At 31.1% G+C, this 17830-nt stretch overlaps 1 protein-coding gene, 1 long non-coding RNA gene and 1 other non-coding gene across 5 annotated transcripts; all 3 read right to left on the bottom strand.

Moving 5' to 3' along the window:
• Positions 1–449: 449 nt before the first annotated feature.
• TRNAP-UGG lies at positions 450–521 on the bottom strand. The gene has a single exon. It is a non-coding gene; the product is annotated as a tRNA-Pro (tRNA).
• A 131-nt stretch (positions 522–652) lies between these two features.
• Positions 653–4499, bottom strand: LOC120264231. 3 transcript variants are annotated; one of them, XM_039272025.1, is made up of 8 exons: positions 4353–4499; positions 2690–3091; positions 2309–2423; positions 1838–2159; positions 1573–1645; positions 1213–1303; positions 1059–1138; positions 653–959 (listed from the first exon to the last, which is right to left on the bottom strand). In XM_039272025.1, the coding sequence occupies exons 1-8, from the start codon at positions 4416–4418 to the stop codon at positions 816–818; spliced, it is 1293 nt and encodes a 430-aa protein (XP_039127959.1). In that variant the 5' UTR covers positions 4419–4499; the 3' UTR covers positions 653–815. The 3 variants fall into 3 exon arrangements, with proteins under 3 accessions (XP_039127959.1, XP_039127962.1, XP_039127960.1); XM_039272028.1 differs by lacking the exon at positions 4353–4499 and adding an exon at positions 3442–3548; XM_039272026.1 differs by lacking the exon at positions 4353–4499 and adding an exon at positions 3438–3542.
• Positions 4500–15210: 10711 nt separating this feature from the next.
• LOC120264574 lies at positions 15211–17632 on the bottom strand. The gene is made up of 2 exons (XR_005537472.1): positions 17500–17632; positions 15211–15521 (listed from the first exon to the last, which is right to left on the bottom strand). It is a non-coding gene; the product is annotated as an uncharacterized LOC120264574 (long non-coding RNA).
• Between the last annotated feature and the right edge of the window lie 198 nt (positions 17633–17830).

Below are 17830 nucleotides of genomic sequence, written 5' to 3'. Positions count from 1 at the left end.
TCACCGGGTTAACATCGGGTTTTTAATACCCGGGTTAATGGGGTATACCCGGGCCGGTCACATGACCGATTCCCGATTTTTCCGGCCGGGCCGGTCCGGATCTGACAACATTGACTTTTATACATGTCTGTGTTTTGATAAATTATCTGTGTGTTAATCTGATTTATATAGTAAATCCTTATAAATTGTTAAGCCACTGCAACCAGTGTATAAATGTCTGTCTTTTCAATGGTTATGTCAGTGTTTTCAATGGTACTTGTTGCCTTTGTGTAATAATAATAATAATAGAGGTAGTTTGGCTTTTCCATTTTTAAAATTAATTTATAATAAACAATCATTTGGTAAAACACTTAAGGTTTTCACCAAACTATCATAAAGTTTAAACATAAACCACAAGAGAACCCCTCAAAGATGTAAAACGATAATAAAAAGACATAGGCCCTTCAGAAGGGGCATTCCGAGAATCGAACTCGGGACCTCTCGCACCCAAAGCGAGAATCATACCACTAGACCAAATGCCCATTTTGTTTCTTTGGTTTGCATAGTCAAATTTGTTTTAAATTTCTTTCATATATAGATCATGACATCTTACAATGTCCAAAACTCACAAGCAATTGAACTACTCACAAAAATTCTAAAGGTGGCAAATTAGTAACACAAATTGATGGATATTTCAATCCGGCTTCAGTTCACACTCAGCTGTTTTTTTTTTCCCATACTCCCCATATACATACATACATGATACATACAAGATACTAGTACAACCAAAAAAGTCGTCGACGTCTTGTGAGCACACTCTTCTGTCTTGCTTCCATTTAAACTGGGTTCGATATCATCCGAGCTTGTAAAACCCGAACTCGCCACGCAAGGAACTGAAGACAAACCGAATTTACCCCCATTGCTATTCCGAAACCGGCAAATGATGCAAATAGAATTGCAAAGACTGGTCTTAGTTCTATCTGCACCAAAAGTGACTAATTCTGTTAATCAACACATAAAAACCAACAATAACATCTCTGCTGGAAAATGCAGGAATACGATTTTAACAAGTTTCTCACCATGGTATAAAAGAAATGAAGGAATACGACGACAAGTGAGAACTGAAATGCTGAATATGCCCATACGTATTCTCTGGATGCTGTACAAAGACATGTATAAGTCTAAGATTACGAGAAGATAAAAGAGTGTAGTTTGTTTCAGGAATGCACATACCTAAAATGATCGCAAAAATAGAACCCAACAGGCCTAGAGTTAAAGAAAATGGTGCTGCTATCATAATTGCATGAGATTTCAGATCACTGACCTGAAATGGAGAAAGAAGAAATGAGTTGAACATGAGAAAACTTGATATTGTTATGTAAGACACAACAGGAACGGTTATTGCAGAAAGCTACACCAGGGGATGTCGATTTGAACTACTAAAATGAAGCAACTAAATCATTTTGGAAAATTTCGTTTTACATGTATGACAACTCACATAAAAAAATGGTGGCTTTCTGCTCATGTACAATTGAAAAATAAATACCGAGGAACTCTTGAAGTTGTGAACTTTAAGATAAACAGAGTGCATACCAACAGTTGCTCGAGGAAGAAAAAATAACACATTGTGCTGATCAAGAGCAAAACCACCATATCCTGCCAACTTCTGCGGAGAGAAAGGAATGTTGAATCAGAAACTTGAATTTATAAGATTAATACCCATTCATTGCTGCAAAATTATAGTACTATGAAGCATATTGCTAGAATTTTGCACTTAAGACATAGTCCGAGCCTACTTTAAAATAAAAAAAAGGAGACTTGAGAATTGAATGGTCATGTCTAGGTTTTTCTTTTATACCTAGATAAGAATGTATTTGAATTCGAATTCAGACTAGGGCGTTGTTGGGCAATTTCCCTTTGAGCAGTACTTTGCAACCTTAACAATGTAACTGGCAAGTTAAGAACCTCTTGAGCGCAAATCTCGCATTTCTTGTTCCCTCTTATGCTGAACCATTTCACTGCACATTCTTCGTGCATGAGCCGAAGATCACCTTTGCAACTGCATTCCATCCTCAGCCAGCTTCCTCCTTCACTTAATCCAACAAAACAAATTCTACAAACAGCTTCTTCTTCAGGAATTTCCTCATCATCATCTTCCACATTTTCCGGCATTATATGATCTATTTAAAATCACATCAGTATAAAAATCAGAATATTAAATCATCACAGTATCGAAAGGTTAATTTCGCAGTTGTATCACTTGTATATTGAAAGCATGCAAAAGCATCATGCTCTTATTTTCAATAGTTTATTCCTCTATAGTGATTACCATCTGGAGGATGTGGACTTGCAATTTCAGTTTGAATAGGGAGTGATACAGATCTCACAATAACAATATTCCGCATGGGTACAGACAATGACCTTAACACCTTCTTCACCCGTCTCTGCAAGGGTAACCAAATAATATTATTTTTCACACGTATTTAAGGTCGAATTGATAGAAATTAAAATAAATACATTCAGAATATTAAAAACAGTGAAGTAAATGATGACCAGGAAACTATGGAAGAATCATATACAACTTAGCACAACAATTTTTATGGACCTCTCTGCGCCTAATTACAATTAAAAAATATATCTCCTCCAAATAATTGGATAATGCAGATCAGGGAAAGTTTAAAAGCATTCTACAGTGCCACAGACGACCAACCTGTGAAGAATGTTGGTCACTGGCTATTTTTTCCTTCGGAGAAGGAGATAGGATTGGTGCTGATGTTGCGGGCATTGACGTACACCTTTTCCATGACAGTGCAAAATTTGCAAGCATAGCATTATCAGGTGCTACCTTGCACTCTGACTTAGAGTTAAGATCTGGATTTAAGAGGGAGCTTCGCTCACCATCGGGAGTGGCTGCTTTGTTTTTGAAGCTTAGCCCACGTACAAAACCACTTGAAGATGAACTACCTCTGCATAATCCTTGCTGCGGGATGTGCCTTTCCATAAATGGGCTGTTACTGATGTTTACAGATTTAGAAGGTATTTGGAGAGTGAGATTTGTGGGTTTGCCACTAGTCTCTATACACGCAATCCCTTCATGTATCGGTTCTAGACCCTGGTGTTCAACCCGAGATAACAATTAGATATTTGAACAAATTACTAAAATATAAAAGGCAATTGAAGTTGTGCAGCAGTAATAGCCATTTAAAATGAAAAAACCAAACTGTACATCCATATGTATCATGACAAAATCCATGCTTATGGACCACAGACCATGAGATTGCTTCTCAGATTAATGGTAAGGACAAATAGCAAAGAGTGGAGTATATTAAAATATGGTCACCATATTCCCCTATCATCGCTAACACACAATCAAACAAGATTCAAAATAGTGCACGAAACAAGCATATTTTTTCGATCATGACAATCCATATTTCACAGTAAGACATTGTGAGAACAACCTACATATGCAATATCATGTAGTATTTATAGTGGAATTAATAGAACGTTTCTTGAATCTGTCCACGGTTAAATGTCAAACACTTCAACTTCTCAACTTTCATTTCTCGCTGCTGCCGCTGCTGCTGCCGCTGCTGCCGCCGCCGCCGCCGCCGCCGCCGCCGCCGCCGCCGCCATAATACCATATTTTTCTTTTCCTTATCTTTCTTCTTTTGAGAATCAACAATAGTTGGTGTCACATAATGGATACAAATAAATTAGAGAATGAAAACCATTTGGAGCAAAACACACAAACACACACACACACCACAAAAACAAATCAAGTACTTAAGAAGCATTAATCTTAGAAGCAGAGTAGAAGAATTTTGATTCAAGAAGAAATCAATAACAACCAAAGCAAATTAGAGAAAATTGATAGGATTCTCCAACACACAAAAACACAAAACACCAGATCTAGGAGCATAATCCTGGACATAAAGAATAATGGATTCATGAATTTTATAGTACTTCATGTCCATTTACTGTCTCCCTCATCCACAAACCTTTCTCTCTCATATGTAAAGAACTCAACCCATCACTCCAAATTGTTCATGCAATGCAGATCAAAGAACCCAAAATCATCATCAACAACAAAGCCTCATAATCAACAAAAAACAAGCAGAGCAATAGATTCAATTTCACTCAGAACAAATAAATTCCAAAATCCCAAACCACAAAGCCTCATTAATGCAGCAAAAATCCAGAGAAGCAATGAAGATTCAAGCCAAACACAGTAAACAAGATCAAATTTTGAAAGCATCCCAAACAAAAGTGGAGGAAATGCAGTCTATTCATTCAATACATCAGCTCATCTCTCATGTTCCCTTTTCTGAAAAATGAACACAGTATATAGAAGAATAGGTAGAAAAAGCTATCACCTTTTGCGAAGGTGAGGGCAGAGACCCATCCAATCTGCCATTAGAAGCAGCTTCAGCAGCATCCATGCTCCTTTTCCTTCTCCTTCTCTTCTCTCTCTCTCTCTCTCTCTCTCTCTCTCTCTAGTGGGTGATGATGTAAGAGGAGAAGCCTCAAACTCAAAGTTGGTAATTGTAAGCATACCTTTATAAAAATATTTAATTATACTATCTTTACAAATATTTTTATTTATTATTAAAGTTTGGCTTAAAAATTATTAAATAAATATTTTTATAAAGGTATGCTTTAATATAATTTTTAAGCCAAACTTTAATAATAAAAGTGAGGACTTTTTTTTCTTTAAATTACACTCCTGATGGTGAGTATTAAAAAAGTGAGGATTTTTCTTTCTTTTGAAATCAATGAAAAGGAGCTAAAAGACTAGTTTCTCCTTCTTCTTTAATATATTAAAAAATTAATATAATTGATTTATAAAGGTTTTACAAATATATAATTTTCTTTCTGATAATGGAAGTAATAACAAATAATTAATTTATATATATTCAATAGAGTGAACTGTTAAAATAGAAACAATTTACATAAAAAAAAACTAATATTATGTATCATGTATGAATATATATATATCCCGTTTGAATTTAAATTTATAAAAAAAAATCTGCTTTAACTTGATAAAATGTTGGATTTTATCTTTCAGATTATTTTTTAGTATATTATTATGATTTAATTAATTTGTAGTATAAATAACTAAATAAATAAATTTATAAAAAACAATGTACCATAAATTTCTTCCAAATTTTGTCGGTGACTTTTATGTTGGAAAGGAACAGGAAAGCTTCAGAAGACCAAGTGATATTATCAGCTGTTATCCTTAAATATAAATTTTATTAGATGATCCAATAATATGAGTACACGTGTAAATATGTGATCACATTTGATGAGATTATAGTCCAAGCACGAGAGTTTGCTGTTTGTAATCAAACAGCATAAAAAACGGTATTATTTTATGGGACCCGACATTGGTCGTTTCTAGTAGACCAAAGCAAGCAACGCTTGACTTATTTTTTACTTTTTCCTTTCTTTTTTCTTTTTTTTTTCGATTTTTGCTATATGCACCCTTTATTTCTTTGAATTTATGTAGTAACTTTTCCCCACCAAAATAAAAGACGATATAGTAATATATGTATATATATATATACCCTTCTTACCAACCTCACATTTTCTACTAAATCATCTAATCAATATAAAAAATATATTGTTAATAATTTTTAAAGTACATATTTTAATGAAAACACTATTTTCTAAATAAAATATAAAGTTATAATTGAGATATATTTATATTTTTATATATTGTTGTATTTTGGATAATGATTTTTTGGTTTATTAGCATAAGATTTTCCCCGCCAAAATAAAAGACGATATAGTAATATATGTATATATATATATATACCCTTCTTACTAACCTCACATTTTCTACTAAATCATCTAATCAATATAAAAAAATATATTGTTAATAATTTTTAAATTACATATTTTAATGAAAACACTATTTTCTAAATAAAATATAAAGTTATAATTGAGATATATTTATATTTTTATATATTGTTGTATTTTGGATAATGATTTTTTGGTTTATTAGCATAAGATCCCCTACGTGCTTGTATCTTTACTTAAGAGTCATGCAGTTTATATAGGGTGAAAGCACAAATGTGTTGAGATATTAACTCTATATATGTACATGTTTGTCCACTTATCATTAAAAAAAAATTACTATATTTTTATATTTTATGTTAAAATAATTATTTGTGTGATTGTAATTTTAATATATTTCATACAATGAAGCATATAACAATTTTATTCGTAAAAATTACTTCACCGCTACTCAAAAAATTCCATAATATTAGTATTTTATTTGATCAAATAATTAAATTTTATCAGATGAAAAAGCATAAATAAATACCACCGTGAAAATAGCTTAGTGATCAAGGTACTTAAATGATATACATAAGATCAAGAGTTCAAGTTCTTCCCAATATATATTAATATTGGCTTGTCCATGTTAACAAAAACACACACAAAATAATTATATAGTTCGAACCATATATTAAGTATATCAATATTTATTATCATAAATGAGGATAAATAAAAAAAATAAAGAGCATTGATCATATTGAGCATATTTTAATATTGAAGCAAAATATATGATGTAAATATGGTTTTCTCTTTTTGATATCTATTCTCCAAAACATTTTATTAGAGTAAAAACTATAAAAATGATATGTGTAATATAATTTTTAAGTATAAATTTATTTATTAAATGCTTAAAACTTCAAATGCAACTATACATATATTAAAGGGTAAATTATTCTAAAATACTACGTGATTTGCATCTTTCTCAATTCGGTACTTGTGGTTTAATTGCTAACACTTTAGTACCATGTGATTTTAACCGTTTGCAAAAAGATACCAAATACTTAACCATGTTAAGTCTTACTGACATAGTATTTAAAAATACATTAATTTACCTTTTTGTCCTTAAATACATATTAAAAAACTACACTCAACAAGGGGGAAAAAAGTAAATTTATTTGTTTTTAAACATAATTAACTGTTTTGACATCTTTTTGCAAACGATTAAAACTACATGGTACTAAAGTGTTAACAATCAAACTACAAATACTGAATTGAGAAAGAGACAAACCACATGATACTTTAGAATAATTTCCCTACATTAAATATACGGTCAAATATCAAATTTCAATAGTCAATAGGAATATCTATATAGCTAATGTAATAAATACTTCACTTTTTTTTAGTAATTATTAAATGACAATAAGTAGTTCATTTAATTAAGCACATAAAAAATAAATCTTCACTTCCATCCTCGCATTTATATATATATATATATATAAAGAGATTTTAACATGGTATATAAGGGTGTTCTCAAGGCTTAATACTCCCTCCGTCTTTCTATTAACTTTCACATTTATTTTTTCCCCCAAATTATTTGTCACAATTAAGAAGAATTCTATAAATATTCATTATATTATTTTTATTTTTATTTTCGTTTTAAGAGAAGTGTGTGCACTAATGAGACTAAAAATGTCTTATTATATATATATATATTAAGATTTTAAGAGCCAATCTTAATATTTGTGAAAAACTCAAATATAATTATTAATTTGAAACATATGGAGTATAAAATAAATCCAGCAAATTAAAGGACTTAATGGGAAAAATTAAGCTATAAGGTAACATTAATAGGTTAGATTTAGGACTATAAACCATAATTTTTATAGACCAGCAAATTTTTTATAGGGTATTAAATTATTTTTTTTATTTTGATATCCAAACTTCAATTTGAATCAAAATAGACACTTAACTTATTTCACTGCAAGGTCACCTGAGGGATTCCAATCTTTATTTGATAATGTGGATGGTGGAAAGAGCATTGTCCCCAAACTTCCCATAGAACTTCGATCTTTCTCTCCTCTTATTCTAAAGCACTGAAAAACTTCAAACTTGGAGACTAGGGCTTCACCTTCGGGTAAAAAGAAGAAAACTGACACATGTGCTGACGTAAACAACTTCAAGTGATATGGTATCTATGATGAAGTGGGTGGACCAACTAGACCCATGACGTAGTATGGATGTGTTGACAATGTGAACATCTACATTATCAAATAAATACCAGAATCCCTCAGGTAATATACTGATAAAACAAAATTAAAATTGGATGGGCACTTTGATTTAAATTAAAATTTAGAATAAAAGGTATAGTTTGGTGCCCTAACACCAAAAATTTGTTCTTTTATAGACTTTCGAAATTTTTCACAAATTAAAAAAACATTATTTGTTTACCAACAACTTTGGAAAATAATTATAAAAGAAATCGCCACATAATACAAAGGTAAGCTTATATCTTTGTCTTAGTTTTCGTAGCAAAATTAGTCACTCCAACTCTCTCTCTCTCTCTCTCTCTCTCTGACAACTCAAATAGCTAATCATATCAAATCAGGGGAAAACTTTTCACGCCTGGACATTGACATCAATTTGATATTTGGGTTTTTATTTTTTATTTTTTTTTAACTAGCCTTATTTTTTAATATTTACTACAATGACGGCATGCAATTTTATTCATCAAAATAATCTTGAAACCAATTTGTGAAATACCCGGTAAGTATTTGCTGGAGTAAGTTTAAAAAAAAAAAATTGTAAGTTGAAAAAAAAAATGGATTTTGGTTTTATAAGAAATGATGGGTTTTTTTATTTTAAAAAATTGCTTACATAACCTGTAAAAATGATAATTATTAGGGCATTTTTTCAATATGACTTTTTTTTTAATTATTAAAATGACTCAATGTGAAATTTATTCATTAACATAGGCTTTAAAATATCACATCATGCCATGTCATCACCTAGATGATGTGTTTGGCCATTTAAAAATATTAAGATGTTTTTACATTGGCACCCTTCTCTTTTGAATATTCACAAATATGAGATTTTTCAAAGAAGAAAGGTGTGAATGTAAAAAAAATAATATCTTAATATTTTTAAATGTCCAACTCATCACCTAGGTGATGATATGGCATGATGTGATGTAGTAAATTTCGCATGGGTCATTTTGGAAATTTAAAAAAAAAGAAGGTCATATTGTAAAAAAGCCCAAAAAAATATCTCGTATTTGTAATTTTTCAAAAGAGAAGGGTGTGAATGTAAAAAAATAATATCTTAATATTTTTAAATGGCCAACTCATCACCTAAGTGATGACATAGCATGATGTGATATTTTGAAACCTATGTTGGTGGATAAATTTCACATGGAGTCATTTTGGTAATTAAAAAAAAGTAAGGTAATATTGGAAAAAAGCTTAAAAAATATCTCATATTTATGATTTTTCAAAAGAGAAGGGTGTGAATGTAAAAATATAATATCTTAATATTTTTAAATGGCCAATTCATCACCTAGATGATTAGGTGATGACATAGTATGATATGATGTTTTGAAACTCATGTTGGTGCATAAATTTCACATGTGGTCATTTTGGTAATTAAAAAAAAAAGGTCATATTGGAAAAAAAAATCTAAAAAAATATCAGATATTTGTGATTTTTCAAAAGGGAAGGGTATGAATGTAAAAAAATAATATCTTAATATTTTTAAATGGCCAACTCATCATGTTTTGAAATCCATGTTGGTGGATAAATTTCACATGGGGTTATTTTAGTAATTAAAAAAAAAAAGTCATATTGGAAAAAAGCCCAAAAAAATATCTCATATTTGTAATTTTTCAAAAGAGAATGGTGTGAATGTAAAAAATAATATCTTAATATTTTTAACTGGCCAACTCATCATCTGGTTGATGGCATGGCATGATGTGATGTTTTGAAACCCAGTGAATAAATTTCACATGAGGTCATTTTGGTAATTAAAAAAAAGAAAGGTCATATTAAAAAAAGGACCAAAAAATATCTCATATTTGTGATTTTTCTAAAGAGAAGGGTATGAATGTAAAAAATAATATCTTAATATTTTTAAATGGCCAACTCATCACTTGGGACATGATGTGATGTTTTGAAATCTATGTTGGTGAATAAATTTCACATGAGATCATTTTGGTAATTTAAAAAAAAAAGGTCATATTAGACTAATTATTAATATTTTTAGTAGTATTTATTTGTGTGTGTAATAAAACAAAGTATCATGTATACCCTTAAAAATTATACTTGTTTGTATATATATATATACCACAACCCACTATTAAAATATAATATTACATGTTAAATAATAAAAACAACCATGTATGCACTCCTAAATATTTTTAATTGTCATTAAATTTATCCATTTATTATTTTTGCTTACATACTTACTCATTTTATTCATTAAATTTAAATTCTAAAATTTCTAATGGTGATTAAGTCAATACTATTGCATATACACTTTGAAAAAAAAAAAACCAAATCTAAATAAAATTAACATTGTTATAGGTAGTTTAGGAATTTGAATTAAACTTTATTTTCATTATTATGAAAAAATTATTTATACAATTTATGATAGATTTTTTTATTTTGTCATTGATAGATGGGTTTTCTAGAAGCCTCAAACTCTAATTTGGTCTGAAATGAAGTACTGGAAGTCTTATAAGGGGTAAATCATTCCTAGTTTTTGTATATATGTATATTTATTTATTTATTTATTTATTTATTTATTTTACATACACAAAATTTGAATTTAAAAGTATTTCTAACCAAAACCTCTATTATTTGGACCAACTTCGTTAGTAATTTATATTACATTTAATAGTGTATACTAAGTAGATGAGTATGTATGCAAACAAATTGAATTTTCTGGGATACATAATATTTTTTTTTTTTTTGAAAAAAATTGATAAATCACAAATATCTGATTCCCATTAGTAATTTATATTATATTTAATAGTGTAAAAGAGGTAGATGAGTATGTATACAAACAAATTGAATTTTCAGGGATATATATAACATTTGATTTTTATTGTAGGGTATACATGCAATTAAATGAATTTTCAAGACAAATTATCCATATTTATATGTTTTTATAGTAAAAAAAAAAGTTTTTGAAAATGCAAATTGTTATCATTATTTTTTGTATTTTCAAGTGAATGACTAAGAGAGAGGGTATATGAATCTTTTTATAAAATGTTTTAAATGATTTTTGGTCAAAGAAATATGAGACCAATTAATAATGATATATAAAAATAAACAAACAAATTCTTTTTTTTCTATGCATGTGTTTATATGGAATTTTTAATTCCTAATTCCATTAAAAATTTATTATTAAAATAAAAATAATAATAATAAACTATATAAAAAAATATGGAAAAAGAGAGGGTTTGAAAATGATAAGCAAATTCAGAAGATAAGAATAAAAAATTTTTGAATTCAAATTTTTTTGAAAGAAAAAAATCTCTGAGTTGAGGATTTCGAGGGATGTTGAGGATTTGGGGAAAGCAAAGAAAAAAAGGGGAGGCTGGAAAAAAAGAAGAGAAGAAAAGATAGAGGAAAAGAGCAAGGAAGGAGAGGACGTGAGAGAGCTAGCGGATAAAAAGGGAGACGATTGGAAGGTATCGTGAACTTTCTCTTTTTTATTAAATTATTTTTTTGCATGTAAAGAGAACCGGATGCCTGTGCCCATGTTAGTATGAATTTTTTTAATGTTTTTCATGCATTTAAAGAAAGGCAACCATGCATGTGCATGCATTGATAGCCTGTTTTTCTTTTTCTCTCTCTCTCACTGTCTCTCTCTAAATATATAGTATATATATATATATATATATATATATAATTATGTTCATGCTTTTTAAAGAGGAAAAAAACACATGCAGTATTCTCTCTTCTCTCTCGTTCATGCTTCCTCTCTCTCAAAAATATATATATATATATATATATATATATATATATGATTTCTTTTCATGCATTTTAATGGGAAAATAAATGGATGTGCATGCATTAGAGGAGTTTCTCTTCTCTCTCCCAGTGTTTTCTCTCTCCCTCTCCTTCTCCGTCTCGGCATGGCATCAATGCTTCCCCCAGTTAGGAGCAATGGCAGGGAGCTTCAGTAAGGCGTCTTCGTTGGTTCCCCGGTTCGGCACTGACGCCCATTTCTACGACGACCCTGGCAATGCCAATATCGCATCTTTTTTCTCTTTTCGCCGCGCCTCCTTGTAGCATGGTCAAAAGGTCTGGTCTTGTCGGACCTAAACCCTAGTCCAGTGGTGCGCAAAGTATTCCAGGATTGCATTCAAATGTGTTGCCTTTTAGAAAGCTAGAAAAAAAATCTCTTGGATAGATCTAAACATGCTGGGAAATATTGCTTTCTCTTGAGGAAAAAAAAAAACAGAAGAAGAAAAAGGAGAAGTATTTGTGGGTGATGGAAGATGATTGTGAGGTGGTGGTGATGGGGTTGCTTAATGCTCTTAAGGTTGCTGCTAAGAGTGGAGCTATGGAGTTCTGTGACGTCGGTGAAGCGATGAAGAATTCTTTGAGATGCAGAAAAGTTGGAGAATTTATTAGTGATGCCTTAGCCGGTGCGACGACCAAAGTTGGTCTTGCTCTTCTTGAGACAATCAAGACGTAAATGGTTGTTGGAGTTGGATCTAAGCATATTGTTGGAAGCTTTATAGAGGTTATTGAACAACAAGATTGGCAAGGTCTTTAGACTGGAAACACCATTAACATGCTTCATATGATCCCTACCCAAATGCTAGAGTTTGTGCTAAGTGCATAAGAATGATAGATTCGTTTGTTTGAACTTCATATAGCTTGGCTCGGGTAGACATGTTATTTATGTTTACAATGATAGGGATAGTGTGGGTGAAAATGAGAATATTATAGTCCAACAGTTTGCCCATCTTAGTTTGATACAAAGGATGCTGAATCATCAGTTTAGTAGCAAATCATGTTTAGCTTTGTTGATTATTCAGAATTACTGGCTATGAATTTTGCAACTCTAGAAGGATACTCTCCCTTTGTTCTTTTGTGTGCCTGTGACCTGTTGATGATGCTGCTGGAATTTCTGTAAAAAAAAGTGAGAAAAAAAAGGGAAAAAAATGAAGAGTAAAAAAAAAGGGATGAAGAGTAGAGAAAAAATGAAGAGCGAAAAAGGGGAAAAATGGAAGGGTTAAAAAAAGAGAAAGGAAAAAAATGAAAAGGATGAGTATAAAAAAATATATGAAGGAGTAAAGAGGTAAAAATGAATGAAGGAAAAATATGGAAAAATGGAAGAGCGAGTAAAATGAGAGAAGAAAGGAAAATATGGGAAAATGAAAGGATGGGTTAAAAAAAGAGAGAGTAAAAAAATTGAGAAAAAAAAAGTAAAGGATGAATTTGAGTGGGGGGTATTTTTGGTAATTTTTTTCTTATGAGGCTTCCTCTAGAAAAAAATCCTAATGAAATTTCTCTAATTCCACCTTGACTTTCTTGGGGATATGAGGACTTTTCATAGAAATTTTTCTCAATTCACTGAGCTTTGAGCTTTCTTGGGATGTGAGAAAATTTTTCATAGTTTTCTCTAATTCCACCATGAGACTTTGAGCTTTCTTGGGAGTAGAGACTTTTCATGAAAATTTTTCTCTAATTCCACCTGAGCTTTGACTTTTCTTGGGGATGTGAGAAAATTTTTCATATTTTCTCTAATTCCACCATGAGTTTTGAGCTTTCTTGGGAGTAGAGACTGATTCATAAAGATTTTCTCTAATTCCACCTGAGCTTTGGCTTTCTTGGGAGTAACGAGAAAATTTTTCATATTTTTCCTGATTCCACCTTGAGCCTTGAGCTTTCTTGGGGATGTGAGGAAAATTTTTCATATTTTTCTCTAATTCCATCATGAGCTTTGGCTTTCTTGGGGTAACGAGAAAATTTTTTTCTCTCATTCCACCTTGAAGTCTCGACTTTCTAGGGGAGTAACAGAAAATTTTTCATAATTTCTCTAATTCCACTGAAGTCTTGACACTCTTGGGGTAAAGAGAAATCTTTTTCATAAAAAAATCAAACCCTTTCTTCAAGCTCACTTTTGAGGGTCTCTTGACGCTCATTGGAGTAAAAAAGTGAAATGAAAAGAAAAGTAAAAAAAAAATTCCTTGAAATGATAAAAAAAAATGAAAAAGTTCACAAAAAATATCTCTCATCAACACTCATAAAAAGAAGAGTTGACAAAGATTTCTTTTAAGCTCACTTGGAGAGTCTTTTTGACATCCGTTGGAGTGAAAAAGAGGTCATGATGAAAAAGTATCTTTTCTTGAAATGAAAGGAAGAGTAAAAATGAAAATTTCACAGAAGAGATGATGATAAAAAAATGAATGAAAATTTTTTTCATGCATGCTTCTAAAGTCAACACTTATTGAAAAAAAGTTGAGTTCTCAAAAGATTTTTCTTAAGCTCATTATCGGGTCTCTTTCAAAAAAAATGAGTAAGATGTCCATTTTAAAATCAAGTCAAAATTATTAAGTTAATGACCTAACCATATTAAAGGTCACGACTTAAAAATCAAATGGTCGAGGCTTAAAAAGCATTGAAGAGCTAAGACACTGAATCGTCGTGTAAGCGACAAATGCAAATCTGTTCGAGTTTTAAGGCACCAGAAGCCCAAAGACTTGAGGGGTTTCACAAGTCAAGGATGGAGATTTTACTAAAGCGTAAAGAGCCAAAGTCTTGACGATAAAAAGAAGCAAAAAAGTGATCAAGTAGGGCTAACTCGTAAATATAGAAAGTGGCTGAGCTTGGACTAAGCTATGTTTCAAGACACAAACCCACATAAAAAGAAATCGAGGGAGAGCTACATCTACAAAAGCTAAAAGGATCTTCGACACACTTTTTAGTATAGAGAGCTAGGCAGCGCTAAAAATAAAAATAAATTTTTGAAGAGCGTGATAAAAAAATAGCTCTTTCTAAAAAAATCTCTTGTTAAAGCTCTCTTGAGAATAGCTCTCTCTCTTTTGTATTCTCATCTATGATCATGTATTCGCATGCATCTTTGAAATTAAATATAAAAAAATTATCATGTTTATTCGGTTCTTCTCATTCAGCACTTGTTTCTAATCGGAGGTTCCCATGGCATTATGCAGGGGTAGTAATATTGAGGGACTTGCCCTAATAGGAGATTATGAACCCATGATCATCCGAAATATAAAAAAATTAAATTTTGATTTGTGATCCATGCTTTTCAACCGGTCATACCCTAATTAAAAGGCTAGGGTGGAAAGAAAAGAGCCCTACAAACGTCTGAAGTGAAATTACTTGTGTAACCTCATGCAAACCATCCCTAGTTAAAAGGCTTCAAAACTCAACATTACATGAGCAAACAAGAATACCAAAAAATCCACCATCATCAAAATCATTCAAAAAATTTTTTTAAGACAACCACCAAAACAAAAGTCAATGATACAAACTGATGAAGCAAACAATATTATCCAAAAATCTCCTTCACAACTTCAATGTTCCTTACCTCAATTGATCAGTGATAACACTAAAATAATTAAAAAAAAAAGCAATTTGATAAACAGGAGAATAAATAAAATTAAGAAGGCTTTTTTGTATTCTTGTCAGGATCCTTCCAAGGATTTAGAGCATCTCTGATAGCTTGAGCTTCAGCAGAGCTCTCCCAGGCTCGCTTCTCTGATTCGAGAACTGTCACTTTATCATCTGAATAAGATAAGAAATAAAAGGTCAATCATGTGCTAATAATAAAAACAATTGATGATCAAATAATATGGTTAATGTTGAATTCTAACATTATCAGCTGAACTAACGGAGTATAACAATTCGATGGCTATGCTATAACCATTTCAACTAATTTTTTATATTTAGAGAAGGAGATAATGTTATATGAACATGGATCCTGTGTCCTCATCAGAAAATCAATAAGAATTAACAATTAGGGAAGGCGTACACTTTAGATGATTAAATTTTATCAACACTTTTTCTTTAATTTGTTGAATGTGTTGCTCAGATGCCGGAACGGACTCTCTTAAGACGGGAACCAGAACAGAATAAGCAAGGTCAATTGGTTATGTTTCCACAAAACCATTTACAGATCCATCTTATTCTTTCACTGAAGCCAAAAGGAAAAAAATAATTTTCCTTGTTGTTTCACTTTTCTTTTCCTCTATTTTACCTTGATGTTTGATGACTTGCAGGAACATACACTCGCTAGAAAGTGAGAAAAATCAAATCATTTGCACAGATCTGGTTATACACCAAATAGAAAATTCAGACGTATTTCAATCTGGATACCCTAAGTTGAGTTTCGGGCATAATAGAGTCATTATGACTTTCCAGTGGGTTAATCAAGAAATTGCGGTGGTGCATAAAAAAATATAATCAAGAATGTCAATCACCTCCCATCAAATAAGCATCAGGCCAATGACTCAATACATGAGATGGTAGTGATATATGAACCTTTCACAATTCTTTAAAAATCCAACCTTCACCATGACCATAACTGGGCAACACAAAGTCAGACCTTTTGTGGAAATGCTTTGATATAGACAAATTTTAATAATCACATTACTGCATATAAATCACAAGGTCAAGACCAGAATTAGATTTATACCACATGTTCTAAGATATTCTTGTCGAGTTAACAATCATGAACAACCTTTGTCAAAATGGACACATGGTGCTTGTCTATGATCATAATACTAGAAAGTTTGAATAAAAACCTAGTTTTCATGTCATACATGCAAAAAGAAATCTCAACAAAAAAAAATCTTACTCTACAATACGTAATAACAATCAACAAGCAAAAAAGCCTACAAATACTTTGAGCATCATTGCAACAACAAAATCCTTATGCTCAATCATAATATATAAACACATAAGAAACTATACATTCTATAATAAAAGATTTATAAAGATCCACTCAAGTAGGCACGAAATCAAATTGAATGGTCCTGTAAAAGCTCTATTAAAGTATGGTTGAGTGGTTCTGAAAAACAAAAGTTGTTTTCTGAAGTTCACTTAAAATACATGTCTTGAAAATAATGAAAAGTCATCAAAATTGGAATTTTAGTAGTCCAGGATGATTACATAGTTGTGAAACCTTTGAATAACATGTACATGTAAGACTTACTATTCACTTGGCTAATTGTTTTTTCACATAATGATGCATTATCTTAATAAGTCTACAACTTATATTTACTAAGAACCAAAAGCTTTAAAGCTAAATCCAAATAGAATTGGGCAAAAAAATTCACACCGTTATTTTTATCTAATCTTGGCCAATTAGACATACTATCAAGCAAGATTATTGAAGAAAGTGAAAAAGAAAAAGGAACTTTCACTGATTAAAACAAATACATATTGCTCATCGTCAATATTCCGAAAGAAACGGGCTTTTTGGTGGAATTGAACTGAAAATCCACACCATCATTCTCCAAAAAAAATAAGGGAAAAAAAAGGGTAACGTTTTGAGTTTCAAAGACAGTCAATTTTCAATAACAAAAACACCAAATCCAAAATCCAATCCGAACATTGATCCAAGTAAGTAGGAATATAATTAAATTGGATAGAAACAAACAATTACATGGCTGGAAACAAAAGAAATCTCCCCAAAAAAAAATAGCGAAATCAAATGGAAGCAAAAGAAGAAGAAGAAAGAGAAGAAAAGAGGGATTCTCACACACAGAAGCCAGTGTGGATCATGAAGACTTCCATGCAGCCGCCGATGAGCGCCGAGACGGCCGCGATCTTCAAGTACCAGCCACCAAACTTCATGCCCGAATCGAAACAGCAGTGATCTTGCCCTCTCTCCCAAGACTCTCTACTTTTTATGGCTCAGATCGCATGTTGGTTGGCTGGTTTATTTATTTATTTATTTATTGAAAAACTTTCCTCCCTTTTTTTCTTTTTTTAAAGAAATCATTAAAAAAAACAATTTAAAAAAATTATTAAATAAAGAATCCAATTCACTTTCATGTCAAATTAATTAATTTCAGACATTTTAAGTTTTT

Source organism: Dioscorea cayenensis, chromosome 7, assembly GCF_009730915.1.
Source record: "Dioscorea cayenensis subsp. rotundata cultivar TDr96_F1 chromosome 7, TDr96_F1_v2_PseudoChromosome.rev07_lg8_w22 25.fasta, whole genome shotgun sequence".
Taxonomy (NCBI): Eukaryota; Viridiplantae; Streptophyta; class Magnoliopsida; order Dioscoreales; family Dioscoreaceae; genus Dioscorea; species Dioscorea cayenensis.
This window is presented reverse-complemented; position numbering and strand designations above follow the sequence as displayed.